The sequence below is a fragment of the Corvus hawaiiensis genome, chromosome 7 (assembly GCF_020740725.1).
Source record: "Corvus hawaiiensis isolate bCorHaw1 chromosome 7, bCorHaw1.pri.cur, whole genome shotgun sequence".
NCBI classification, from domain to species: Eukaryota; Metazoa; Chordata; class Aves; order Passeriformes; family Corvidae; genus Corvus; species Corvus hawaiiensis.
This window is the reverse complement of record NC_063219.1, coordinates 3140248-3154388: the sequence shown is the minus strand read 5'-3', so window position 1 is coordinate 3154388 and position 14141 is coordinate 3140248. Positions and strand designations below refer to the sequence as shown.

The window sequence follows — 14141 nt, the reverse complement described above, 5'->3', positions numbered from 1 at the left end:
CACTGCTCATCTTACTTCTCACAGCACCATCTGAAAGCATCCTGGAAATGCCATGGATACCGTTAAATTCAGGTAGTGGAATAGGAAGAGCAAAACCTGGGACAAAACATGGATTGCAGCTGCTTCTGCAGCTGCTGGAGAAATCAGGACAGGTCCCAGCAGAAGTGTTCAGGAGCCTCTTTATTCCAGAAGCACCAACCTCTGCTTGGCTCTTGTGTCCATCAGACCAAGGTGTGCCCATCCTTGCAGTGCTTTGCTCTGCCCCATGTGTGTCCTCAAGATCCATTCACCCATCCTGCCCTGCCCATTCCATCCCCTCCTCTCCTCTTTTCTCAGGAGATGCAGATGTTGGCACAACAGTGCCACATCCTGTCTCTCTAACATCAGGCTTAAACGTTGGGGTGGGGTCAGAAAAGATGTTTTCCTGATTTTCCTTTTCTGTGCCACAGGCAGGTAATTAAACTCCCCACATAAACAAAAGAAGTTGTGTTTCTGCCATTGCAGTTATTCCCTTTCTACAGGTAATCAATCATTTGTATGGATTTGCATAGAAATGGGAGCTTTGCCACTGCAGCCTTACCTAAATTTATAGGGATGAAAACAGGAAAATCCAGAGGCTGATACTGTTAAATACCCTCCAGAAGATCCATCCTTTGAATGGAAGGGAAACCTTTGCTGACTGACTTAGATTTTTAACATTAAATTCCCCTTTCACTTGGGTGTTACCTGCCCATGGCCATCATTTCTGTGTCCATCATCACGGAGGCCAGGAGGATGGGAATAGTGGTGGAGACTGTGGAGGCCAGGGAGATAGGAATGGTGGTAAAGGCAGCAGGAGATGGGTTCTGCTCAAAGTCAGCAGCAGAAAACCAACAACTCAAACACAAGCCAAGAGCAGAGCAGAAAGAACTGGTTTCCAGAGCAGCTCCTTCCTTACAGGGAAAGTTTTATCTTTGCTTTGAAATCCCATTTCTAACACAATCCCACATTCAAAGCTGTGATCAGAAAAATCTGTCACCAGGTGGGAAACACAACTGGGACTGTGCTGCTGCCCCCAAAGCATCACCTTCATGCCACAATGGCACAAAGGCATGAGGGCATTTTTCCATCAGTTGACCCCATCCCACAGGGATCTGGTCTGCAGTGAAGCTGTTTTCCAGACAGGAGCTGGAAGTTGATCCCGAGCATGTGGTTCCCACAGCTCAGGAGAACCCCATTCCCGTGGTGGGGGCTGTGTGCCAACAGGCACCCATCGCCGCTGCGGCATCGTCCGGCGCTGCGTTGGGTCTGCAGCACACTGCACCTCTATAAAGGAACAACTCAGACAAATGTGTAGCAATCCTGGTTCTTCCCTACATTTTTTTGTTCCTGTTTGATACAAAATGAGCCCAGTCACAGTTTCCATTTCATTTATGACTGATCTGAAAAAATCCCCTCACCCCATAAAACATCCCACAGCTGTAGTGACCAAGTTAGATTCAATTCTGGCTTTATATTGAGTTGACATGCAGCCAGCTCTCTTCCATACATCATCTGTGATTGCAGTTAAGCATGAAATACTGTTTTAATTCTTACACCAAATGTGGGGTTTTTTCTCTGAAGAAAAAAAGACATAAAAATGTTAAAGTGGGCCATAAAAATCATTATATTTTCACATGAAGCGCAACCAATAGGCGAATAAGTTGGCTAAAGGCTCACAAGACCCAGAGAAAAAGTCCTGCTTGTTATTCTTTTGTTGTTAACCTTTGAATGGGGCTATCTGGGCAGGGACCACAGGCCTGGTGCTTTGGCATCCAGGGGCTGTTTGGGCCCGTACTTCCCTAGATTAGGGTGTCCTCCCATGCCTGCATGGATCAGGAGCTGTAGCTGCCTGTGGGAGTGTCCCTGGGAGGTGCCCAGACTGCTGCGGGGTGAACACCCAGCTAAGTCCGTGGATGAGTTTGCTGCTCTGCATCCCAGTTCCTTTTTTGGGAAATACTGGCCGCAAGGGCACAGTCACTGGGGCCGAGCCTGTCCCGTGGCATGCGTTGTTCCAGCGAGGTGAAGGCAGCACAAACACAACAGCCCATTATACAGGCATTTAATTTTTTTTCTTCACTTAAAGGTTTAGTCTCTGGAAGGTCCAACTTTTCCTCCCTTTGGCTGTTGATTTCACTGGTAACATTGTTAGCTGATGCAGTAGTTTAATGGTAGTTTTATTAACTGAGTTATTTTAAATTAATCAATTTGATACCAGCTCAAAAAGAAACACCTCACCTTATTTGCCATGTTTGAACCATTAAAAAAATGAATGTGCCTTCAGCACTGTTGGAATTCATATTGGGAAATACCTATTTAGACAACTTTCTGAAAGCCTTTTACTTACCTGAAAGGTTAAAATTACCTCTGAGTAGCTTTCATTGCCCACAATTACAATCTACATGTATTTAAGAAAAAAAATCTATGGTGTGCTCCCAGAGCTTTATGCTGTCTGCAGAAAGACTTTTAAGAGCAAATTCTGTTTGTTTGCTCAGGTAAATGTTGAAAGACACATTTCTCCCTTAATAGATGGTTACTGCTGGCTTTGAGGTGTTCCTGTTTTTCTTCTCCAGCCCAGAGTGTGCACAGTAAAATCTGATTCAGAAAACCTGCTTTGGATGCACAGTTCCTGCCTGTGCAATGCTGGGCCCTTTGCCTTTGCAAAACTTGCTAAACTTTCCAGTGCTGATCCAAGGTATTTGCACACATAGATCCTTTTAAAATGAAGAGGAATTTGGTATGTAAATCCCATAGGTGACGTTGAAAATGCCAACCTGCATTTTACACCAAAAGGAGGGGGGAAAGCCCTGAATTTTCAGCTGAGTCTGAAGCCCTGGGAGATGCTCTTCTGCTGTCTGGGAGCTGATCCATGTGCTGGCTCCTCCAGCTAGGTAAAACCTCCTTGGTTTCACTTCCAGGCTGCCCCCATTTGGGTGTTTGAGTCAGCAGAGTGAATAAAGGGTTATGAATTCGATATCTATTAATTTGCCGTGCAGCAATGCCTAACCCTGCGGGCCAACAGTCCATAAGCCACAAATGGGTTAGAAACCTGGTAAAATGGGCAAACTGGGGCTGGAGGTTTTGCAGGGAGCTCAGGGTGCACTGAGATATGCTCCCAGTTTTGATTTTGGTGCACTTGGGATCAGAAACAGAGGGGCTGGGTGCACAGGACTGGGGAGAATGTCCATGTGGGGAGGCAGATACCGTCGTCTAAAGCAGTGGGAACCGTACATGTTTCTGTAGTGTGCCCAGATCATGAGCTTTGCTCCACCATTTCCATGCTGCCTTCCCTGAGTGAGCTGTGCCAAAGGTCCGATCCAGAGCTCTGCTGCCCTGGCACAGGCAGTGCCCAGGGAAGGGCGGGTCAGACATGACCATCCAGAAGCCATCAGAGATTGGAAGCTGTGGCTGCTCCATCCCTGGAATTGTCCAAGGCCAGGTTGGATGGGGCTTGGAGCAACCTGGTCCAGCAGAAGGTGTCCCTGTCCATGGCAGAGGGTGGAGCTGGATGAGCTTTAAAGTCCCTTCCAACCCAGACCATTCTGGGACTCTCTGCTCTACCTTGGGCTTGGTCCCCTGTTGTCCTGCTCATCCCACAAGCACAGAGGATGAAGAGTGGAGTGGGGCTGTAATTTTCAGCTGGTACATTGTAGCTGTGGAAGGGCCCCTGTCGTCATTTGTCTTGGTGAGGGATGGTGTCCGGCCTGTCTGCGGAGCTCGGATCGGTATCGGCGCCCATGGACGTCACTGCTCCCAAACAGACGGCTTTTAAATTGCACCCATAGATCTTCCCTGCACCAAACCGTCCCTGCTCCAGTATTTCGTGATGCCTGAAGTTATGTCTCCACATCAAATTAAGTAACTGTGCTATCAATAAGGAGGAGTAATGCGGTGTGTTCCCTTCTGGATGTCTCCCTGTCCCTCATTTGTTTGCTGCTGCTGATTAAGACGGATAACGAGCCATCAGTATTTTTCTAACTGTGGTGCAAAACAGTGAGGCCTAAATCAGTCTCTGTCACTGGGTGCCAGCTCGTAATTTAGGGAACTCAAGTGGAGCCCCTGCATTCATTAGACTCCAAGACAGCAGATACTTGGGATTGCCTGAGCAAAGCCTGGATGATGTGACCATCTTGGTGTGAGGAGAGCCAGGAGGGGATGTGGGGCCACCAGGAGATCCCTGTCCCACTGGGCTGGGTGGGAGCTGCTGGTGTGTTGTAATTCCTTTATTGTGCGGCTGCATCACTGGCAGAAATCAGTGGAACAGCTCCCATTGCCCTGAATTGAGCTTTTCACCTCCCCCTCGCCTTTTTAATGCATTCCTTCTAATGATGGAGGGCTGGCTTGGAGTGAGCAACTTGGATTTAATTTGGACAAGGATACTGCAGATAAATATCTGTTTTCTAATGCAGAGATTAAATAACTTTTAGGCATCTTCAGGCACCCAATAATGTGAATTATGGCTGGAAAAATCTCTCCCGTAAATAGGCAGTACTTGAGAAGGGCCGTTAACATTGTCTTGTGAGCAGTGAAAAATGCAGGAGGGGTGGAAAAGAGCTGCAGATCAGCTTCAGAGGAGAGTAGTTCTTTGGGGCAGTGGTGCACACAATTGAAAGCTGATGGATGTCTAGAAGGTACCACCAGATGACTCCAGGAGTTGTTAGCCAGAGCCAGCAGGGTTTGTCCACAAATTAGAAGAGAAGAGGCTCTAATTTTACAACATTTTACAGAAGAAACTGAGGGCATTTATTAGAGGTGCCATCTCTCCATGGGTGGCTAGACAAGGTGGCAAAGGAAGAGTGAACTTTCCATCTTGGGGTCACCTTGAGGAGGAGACACTTGTTACCACAGCTGGGAGCCACAGACTGAAAGGACAAGGGGAAATGGTGTTAAACTGACAGACGACTAAGATTTCCTTTTGGTTTTTTAAAATACCAACAGCAGTCCAAAAAGGGGGAGAGAGCAATTCCGGAGCTTTTAAATGGCAGGGGGTTGGAAGGCTGCTGGAGCCACCACTGGCCCTCTAGAGGGAGGTTTAATTTGTGGCACTTGGGCTGGTGTGGGTTGGTAGATTCGGTTCCTAGTTCCTCCTGAAAATGGAGCAGCATCCAGATGTTATTGAGGGGGCAGATGATGCATTGATGCAGCCTCTGCATCACAAGAGAGCTCTCTGCTGCCTGAGGGAGTGAGCAGGCTGAGAAGGGGCTTCCAGACTTGGGATGGGGACACTGACCTGAAGCAGTCCCATTTGCAGCCCTGCAGGAGTCTCTGTGCAGGCTGGGTGTTTGGGTGGACTTTGGAGTCCAGGGGGTTCTTTTCCCCTGGTGTTTGTACTGGGAGGAGCTTTGTCCAGCAGCAGCTGGAGGACATGGACATCACCTGCAGGAGCAGGGAGCAGCAGAGCCACAGCACAGTGCTGTCCCCCCTGCCACCACTGAGAAGTGGCAGACAGGGACCAGAGCTGGGCGAGTTCACAGGGTGTGAACTCACTGCTCCACATCGCGGCCCCATTTCCAGTGCACCCTCAGGCTTCAGCCGTGCTCCGAGCCAGGATCTCCAGCTCTGGCCTCTTTCTAACACAATAAAGCTCAAGGGTTGTTTTCTTTGGGGGGGGGTTTTCAGCTGCCCCTGCAGAGCATCGCCAAATTTAATTTTCAGCAAGGCAAAGTTCAGCATCTCCACCTGATTTCTTTATGTCTCACCTCTTGTTTCACCCACTGCCTCCTCCTTCCCCCAGAGAGGGGGGCTGGCACTCTGCATACCAGGCAGTGAAAATAAAACTTCTTCCCTCCCCAACTCGTTAATTAAAGCCACAAATTGAGCTCTTTTCTTGCAATCTGAAGTGATCACATAAACAGCATTGGCAGAGCTAAATGAACATTTGAAAACATCCTGCAGGATCAGCAGAGAAGGAATGGTGTTAACCTCCAGAAACAGAGGCCATCATTAAAAACAAGATGCTGGGTTTCCTTCCCTTCTGAGCACAGAGTTCAGCCTGGACATGGAAAAACTCCCAAGATGCAGGCAACAGGCAATTTTTTGCCTCTGTGACAGAGCCTGGGGATTCTGCTGTGTTTTTCCTCTTTCTCTGTTGGGGATCCACGAGCATCCTTGTGTGGATTCCAAGTGTCATCCTCATTTGGTTGCTGCTTTGCAAGGGGTTGTTTCAGCACCAGACACCAGTGCTGGAGACTGCATGGCTTGTGGTGTGGGATGGTCATGTGAAGCCTGGGAGAGGCCTGTTTTGTGGAGACATGCAGAGGAAGATTTGCCTTCCCACTGGGAAGACACTTGGCCATGCTTGGTAGAAACACCTCCCCCAGGCCAACACACACTGCCAGCAGAAAACCCCCACGCCCAGTTGTGTTCATGGTCAAGCTCCAAAAGCAAAGTCATTGAGCTTCATTCAGCTGAGTGAGTGTCCAGGGGGATGTTTCAGGATGTATCCATTCCTAAATACTGTCAGGAAACACCACCGTTTTCCACTTAGCCCTTGCAACTTTAATTGTGGGGCACACCACTTGGGAGCCTGAAGGATGGCTGCTGAATTGAGCTGCTGTTTAGCAGCTGTCTTAACTAGGCAGATAAGCGTAGCCATCAGCACCTCTCTCCTTGATGGAATCCATTGACTGAATAAGCTAAATTCTCCTGGAGTCAGCTTTAATATTTCCTAAAGGGATGGGGAGGCTCTCAAAGAAGTGGCAGGAGACATATTTAACTGAGGGGAAACTACCACTCTTGCTGAAATCAGAGGTTGCACAATGAGAAGTTCTGGTGGAGATGATGAGCTTTGTCTGGGGCAAGATGCTATTCAGGGCACATCTGAATATCACAGTTGGCCTGAAGTGATCTGTGCTTGCTGTTTGATTAACATTTGATTTCCTTTTATTGCTTCTCTGCACACACAAAGCTAAATTCAGAGCTGCTGAAAGCCACGGGCAGAGCTGCTGAGTTCAGTAAAACCCATCTGAGCAGTCACAAGGAGCTGGGGGGACGCTGCTGTTCGGCACTGAGTGGCTCCAAGGCATCAGCTCATGGTGTTGGAGAGAGCCTAAGCCCCGAATTCCCTCCAGAACAGGGGTGCAATGGAGCAGGGGCATCATGCAAGTACCTGATCTTCAGCAGATGGTTGCAGAATTTTCCGTCATTCTCCCCAAACAACAAACAAAATATGATTTTTTTACATCTCTCCCATCAAACCAGCATCTGAATGTCCCTAATATATCTCCATAAAAATCTTCACAGCTGTTCTAGCAAACAGCCTGGAGTGCTGTGGGTTTTATGAGTATTAACTATGTTAAGCAAAGCAAATCTCACAATTACACTGTCTGTGGGAGCAGCAAACTTCTCCCATCAGTCTCCCTGAGCAGGGAAAAAGGGTGATTAGTGTCCTGTTATCATCACAGTCGTGGTTTAAGATGCTTTTACCAAGAGCAGGACGACAGCCCTTGCCCAAAGCAGCTTCTTGTTCCTGCTGCTATTATCATAAGTAACCTGATGTGCTTGACATGTCATCAAATGTTTCTGAGCAGCATCTTCCTTAGAATAACAATTTAAAAACCCCACACTGCTGTTCTGTGTCATTCTTTGGGGGCTTGTTTTGCCATTGATTTGGCTGGTCTCATCCAGTTCCTCCAAGCAGCTGCAGTGGGAAAAGCTCAGGCCAGTCCTCAGTAGCACTGGGGTGGGGCCCTGAGCTCTTGAAATGTTGGGAGGGAAAAAGAATATTAGAGAATTTAAAAGAGTCTGTTTAGCTCTGCTGCAGAGAAAAAAAAATAGGACTTGGGTTTCTTGCTGTGGGCTCTGGTTGTGACTTTAGGGGCTGCAGCCCCTCCAAGGCACATGGCACAGCCATGCAGATCCCCTGGTGATGGAGGTTATCTCCACCAGGAGCTGCCAGCTCTATAAATCCCAAAGTTTCTGGAAAACTCCCTGGTGACTGGTGCCATGGCACAGAAAATGCCACTTGGCTGGAGCATATTTTCACCTCAATTCCAGCAGTGCAGGGTCCCTCTCTGAGTGCCTCTCTCATGCCTCTGCCACGGGTGCAATGCTCGCTGCATCCCAGTTTGGACAAACAGGATCCACTTTTCCAGTGTGAAGGCGGGAGAAGTTTAAATGAGGGAAAAAAAGGGGTGGGGGGAGAGGCTGGTTGATAGTGATTGTGCTGGAAAACTGGATTTCAAGCAATGGGAATTTAAGTAGAATTATCACAAATGCAGTGTGGAAATTTTGCCTTCCGTTAGAAATCCATGTTTCTATAGGGATGGGGATAGCAGTGAGAGAGAGAGGATGCAGTAAAGCTCCATCCAGCTCACTGTGGTGAGCAAGAGAAACATTTCACTCAGGCAGTGCAGAGAGGGCTATTTTGAGAGAGTGCTGGGAAAGAAAAGGTCCAGAGCAGTGACAGTGTTGGCCCAAATTAAAAGTACTGAAGTCTGACAGGAGAGAGGCAGAACATCCCACAGGAGGGCAGATGTCAGTAGAGCCTCAAGCCATGTTTTCCTCCATTTTGCTAAAAGCCAAGAACAAAGAAAACAAACCCAATTGCTGTGATTTTTCCCTCAGTTCAGCCTCTGACTACAGCTCCTTTCTTGGGTGTGCCCAGGTGATCCTGGCCAGCCCAGGGATGCTCGGTGCTGCTCCAGTGAGGGCTGGTTTGGCAGTCCCTGGGATTTATCCCAAATAGCTGTCATTTTCCCCCTTTCCCTTGCCCAGCCCCTTTGGGGTGGTGGCAGTACCCCAAGGATTTTCTGTTAGACACAGAGGTGCTTGCCAGGTCCTTCCAGGCTCAACAGGAATCAGGGGTGCAGATCATTAGTGTTTAATTACAGAGGGGCAGATCATTAGTGTTTAATTACAGATTTGCGGAGTTGGCCCATGTCCTTGGCCGGGGCAGGGACGTTGCTGTGCTGCTGTCCCCAGAATAAGGGATCCCCTCTCCAACAGGGACCTCAGAGGCACAGGTGATGTTATCAGCACATGCCCCTCATCTGTCTCCTCTTTTCATCACAGTGTCTGCTTTCTGTTCCTCCCTGTCCGGGGACAGGGACATTAATGGAGGGTATTTACTGATTTTTTTTTTTTTCCATATGACCCCCTGGGGAAGCTCAGGAGCGGGGAGAAGAGACCTGGGGTTGCTGGGAGGAGGAAGGGCAGCCAAGGAATGGACAGATAAGCAGGAAGAAGGAAAAAGAAGCTTTTGCCCAGTTGGCAGCACCCTATCAGCCAGTCCCAACGCCACCACCCGTGGTTGATCATGATCCCTGCACCACTGGGGTGCCAAAATCCCATGAGGGAGGTGTTGGGTCCCCAAACCCTGTCTGGAAGGCAAAGGTGACTCACCTGTGAATGAGCAAATCTGCTGGCTCCGCTCACTGCCAGCCTCCCACCTGTTCTCAGCCCCCGGAATGGGCTGGCAGTGCTGTAAATCTGGAGAAAGCTGTGTCTGGAGACATGTGTGGGTGTTGAAGCAGCACTGGCCTCTCAAATGAGGTGCTTAATGGGCAGGACAACAAAAGGGAAGATTATCATCCCTTTTCCTTGCCACCCTCATCTCCAGAGGAAGCTTCTTGTTTATATTACATTGAAAAGGGTTTTGTTTGCTCTGGGGGCACAGAGCAGGCTGTTGTGTGGAGGCTGCCCACCCTGGGCATCCCTGACATCAGCAGGCAGTCGGAGCATCCCATTAACGTGCCATCCCAGGTATTTATTTCAACTTCCAATACAGCTAGCTGCAGTTACGGGAATTTCCATGGCATTTGAACCCTGGGCATTTAACAGCAGCAGATGACGTGACAGCAACGCCCATGCTGGCTCATAACACACCCCCACCCTCCGGGCTCCAGGAAACAGAGAATTAAACCAGCGGTGAAGAGCACAGGCAGCACAGGGACTCAAAGACTCTGGAAAAGTGTGACAACTTCAGTGGGTTGCCAGAGACATACCACAGTTGGGATGACAGCCTTTCCAACCAGGAAGGTGTATTCCAGACAGACGTCAACTTGGGAAGTCTTCAGCCCATGACCAAAACAGGCTCATGCCTGCAAGGAAAACCACAGATACCACGTGTGCTTATGTGGGGTTTGGCTGTTCATGCTCTTGGCTGGTAGCTCCTGGCTCTAAAGTTCTTTGCAGTTTGGAATGGCTGAGGTTGGAGGGGCTCTTTGGAGCTTGTCCAGCTCGAAGCCCAGCCTCAAAACATCCCCACTCCCAAGGCTCCTCCACTGCCAGCAGCCCTGTGTCACCTGTGCTCTGGCTCAACAAGTGCAGTTGAATCTCCTTGTCTGCAGTAAAAGCCTGCTTCTTCCTGGTATCCTGGAATTCACGTGCTGGCTAGGCCAAGGAGGAGGCAGCATGGAGCGGCACAGACCTTCCCAGTGCTGCAGCCTGCCTTCCCAGGTGCTGCCCATGGAAGGAAGCAGCAGCCCTGGGGTACACCCTGTCACCCCAAATTCTGTACAGGAGCCGTCCAAGGCATCTTTCTCAGGCCCTTCTGTGTGGCCTCATGAAGATGGATGTGGAATGTTGCTGTAGAGCCACGTTTGAAGTGGCCCTTAATGAAGGTGGGAGGGTGTTGAAACACAAGTCACACTCAGGCACCCTGAATTGTCTGGGTAAGCCCAGCCCTGCCAAACTTGTGGCCTGTTCAACAAAGGGTCCTGAGGAGCATCTTACTGAAGCCAGGGCACTCATAAATAGCTCTCTGAGACTATAAAACATGGCAGCCTGGCACTGGGCTGGCTACAGCTCAGCCTTTTCCAGCCTCATAGAGACTTAAGGAACAACTTGCCCATAATTCCATGTCTGTACACGCTCTCGCCTTTGGAATGCACCTCGTGCACTGGAGGCATAGATTAAAACCAGTGGCCAGCATTTCGGAGCAGCACTCGAGCCATTAAACACTTCTCAAATGTCTTTATGCTTCCCCAATGCCACCAACGCAAGTGCCTTGAATTTTTTGTGTGTGCTGCTGGCTCTGACATTAATTCCTGGCACTAAGCGGTGAAGGAGTAGGAGGGAAAGAGGAGAGAGCTTGCAGAGGGACAGATGGGCAGTGGATATTTGTGGGGCTTTTATGAGGAGGAGGAAAGGGCTTTAAGATCCCTTCCAACCCAACCATTCTGTGCCTGGGAAATAAGATCCTTGCTGACTTGCTGCTCAGCTTTGATATTGTGTAATAAAGCCAAAAAAAAAAAGGACCCAAAGCAATAATAAGCAGATTAAAGGAATTATCTTTGAGGGAAAAAAACCCAGCTTTTATCAGAAAGCTTATTTGAGAGGTGATGCAATAAATCATTTATGGTTAATAGCTCCAAGCTGGTGGAGGTCCTTGGGGTTACGTGGTGTTGGAGCATGGCTGCCAATGGCCCTAGGGGATGAACTGGCTCCGGCCCCTGCAGCTCCCTGCAGGCTCACCAGGCTGGAGCAGTGAAGGCTGGGCTGTGTCCTCATGCTTGTCCTCATGGTCTTGTCCATCTTGCAGCCAAAATTTAAGGAGAAAGAGGTACTAAATTAGTGGTCAACCTAGTAGAAAAAGCTGAGCGCAAATGCCATTTGTTCTAGGGGCTGGGTGCAGAAAGAGAGAGGAAAGTTTCAAGGCCTTTTTTTTCCCTTTAGTGCCTGAGGGCAACCAAAATATGAGAGAAGGGATTGCTGTGGGTCCAAGGCTCAGCACTGAGCAAGGCAGGAGCATCGCTGCAGATTTCGGCAGCAGTGGTGGCGTGGCCAGAGCGCAGCAAGGGGCTGGCCTACCTGTCCCAGGCTTAGAGCAGAGCTGCTGCCCCCAGTCCAAACACAGAGTACTTATCCTGTCACCCCCGTGTGTTTCCACAGGTCCCAACTGCTTTGCGGGCACCACGATAATTCCCGCGGGCATCGAGGTGAAGGTGGACGACTGCAACATCTGCCACTGCCACAACGGGGACTGGTGGAAGCCGGCGCAGTGCTCCAAGCGCGAGTGCCAGGGCAAGCAGGCTCTGTAGCAGCACCCCTGGCCAACAACCCGCTCGTGGTGATGGTGACAAAGGAACGGCTTCAGTGCTGCCCACGCGTCCAACCTCCCGCCAGCTGCAGCAGGGTCACCAGCAAGCCCTGCGAGGGTGCCACACGAGCAGAGATCGGTACCTGCGGGGAAGGGTCTCCCTGTGCCCCCTGCAGCTCCTCTCCCGCTTTAGTTACTCTGTACCGGGTGTGCAGGTGCCTGCTGTGCTGTTGTAATCACCAGGGCTTGGTGGGGACGCGCTGCTCGGACTGGGGGAGGACAGCGGGAAAACGGCCCGCGCACGTTCTTGGCCTGGCGATGCCTCCGAGGCACCGATCGATTCACTGCTCTCACTTTCTACAGTGTGGATCATGGGGTTTTTCACATTTATTTATTTGAGGGTTTTTTGCTATTGTGATTTTTTTTTTTTTAAGCCTCTTCCTAAGCTGGGATCATCGGGACAATACAGCTATGAGTGGAGCAATAGATGGAGCATTTTTATTGTGTCTGTAAGCGCAGGTGGCACTAAGGACAGGAGGGAGGTAGAAATTGAAAGGGATGGGGGGCTAAAAAAAAACCCAACTGGAATGTAACCTGCAGCAGGACTGAGGTAGATGCACAGGTATAGACTGTACAGCCAAGACACAAAGCTGTATCTGTGTTACACTTTCTCCACTGAGTGGGGACAATAAAGTTGAAGACACCTACACAGTGACCGTGACCTTGATGGGAGCAGAGCCCACGGCAGGTGCATGGGCAGGCTGGGGCAGCCAACCAGAAGGTGCTCCATGAAAGCAACATCTGACCTGGCTTGTCTGTGTGTGATTCCTGGCTGGGGCAGCAGTGGTGGAGCAGAGGGAAGAGGGCCCCACCTGTTCCTGTTTCTTGGGCTGAGCATGTGTGCTCACCTGCCTTGTCCCATCCCGAGGCTGCTCTCGCTGGAGCCAAGGGCAGTGTTCCATTGCCTTCAGCAACAGCAGGTCACGGTTAAAATATGGGATCACCCCACTCTGGAGGTTTCCAGGAATGCCCCACATCTGTGGCAGCACTAAACTGGCTCAGCTGGCAGGTAAGACCCTTTGCTACAGCGGGAGGGAGCTGCCCTGGCTCTCCCTGGGAGCATCCACAGTGCTGGGGATAAAGCAAACCACGGTGCAGCAGGGCTGGGCTGCACCCAGCAGAAAGCAGCTGCTCTCTGTGCCTGCCTGTCAGAGCAGAGGTCCCCATGGATCCCAGCAGCCAAGGGTCCCCATTTGGCTTTCCAGCACTGGCACCTCCTGCTTTCTCAGGCTGCAGTTTCCAAGCGATACTGTGAAAGAAAAGCCACCAATGTCACCTCCCTGCCCTGCCTGCGCAGGCGAGGGCAGGGGCCTTTCCCATCACTGTCCACGCTTGGTTCCCTGCTTTTTGGTCAAGGCCATGAGGGTGGTGGTGCTTCTTTTGTTCAGAGTTCAGACTCCAGTCCAGCACACCTGCTCTCGACAGCAACAGCAGCAGATCCTCCCCACAGCATCCTCACCGAAGCAGATCAGCACATCAGGCTCAGTTTATACACACTGTTGCCTTTATACTTTTATTTCTTCCCCGTTTTGGTGTTTTCCTGGAGGGCAGGGGTGGGAGGAGCACTTAGCACAGCAACTGCTGTCCTGTGGCTGAGCATTGGCTCCCTGCAGGCCGAGCTGGTACCATTAGAGACGTCATCGCCACATTTCTTCGTAAGCTGTTGCCTGTCAATGACTATCCAGTTTCAAAACTTTCAAACAATAGTGTGCCTGAAACTAGTGAGAAAAAAAGAAAATCTGTAAAAATGGGAGGGAGGGGTCCTAGAAACAATATTTGATGTGTAAAAGACTATATTATTAAAAAATTATTTTGTTAAATATAAAGTGTGTGAACCAGCAAAAAAAACCCCAAAATTATATATTTGTGGTGTATTTTACTCTGCTGATCATCAGCCCCTCAAGCTCCCAGTTCCCCATCTCCTCCCTTGCTCCAGTCCCTGTCTCTTCACAGCATTGGTGAGTGCAGCTGGGGTGGGAAGAGCAGGCTTGGAGCCTGGAAGTGGCCATGAGAATCCCATGGATGGGATGGGTTGCTCATGGAGTGTCTCAGCAGTAACTCAGTACACCAGCTTTGCTGTGCC

The 14141-nt window shown here is 49.9% G+C and overlaps 1 protein-coding gene across 3 annotated transcripts in view; it reads left to right on the top strand.

The window, feature by feature from the left end:
- Nucleotides 1-13884, top strand: part of VWC2L (von Willebrand factor C domain containing 2 like) — a 47958-nt gene extending 34074 nt beyond the window's left edge. For 2 of the 3 annotated variants that reach the window (XM_048309626.1, XM_048309627.1), the window contains one exon: nucleotides 11851-13884. In XM_048309626.1, the coding sequence (XP_048165583.1) occupies nucleotides 11851-11999 (149 nt within the window). In that variant the 3' untranslated portion in view covers nucleotides 12000-13884. The remainder of the gene's footprint in view (nucleotides 1-11850) is intronic. The other variant, XM_048309630.1, reaches the window with a different exon arrangement.
- Nucleotides 13885-14141: the final 257 nt, after the last annotated feature.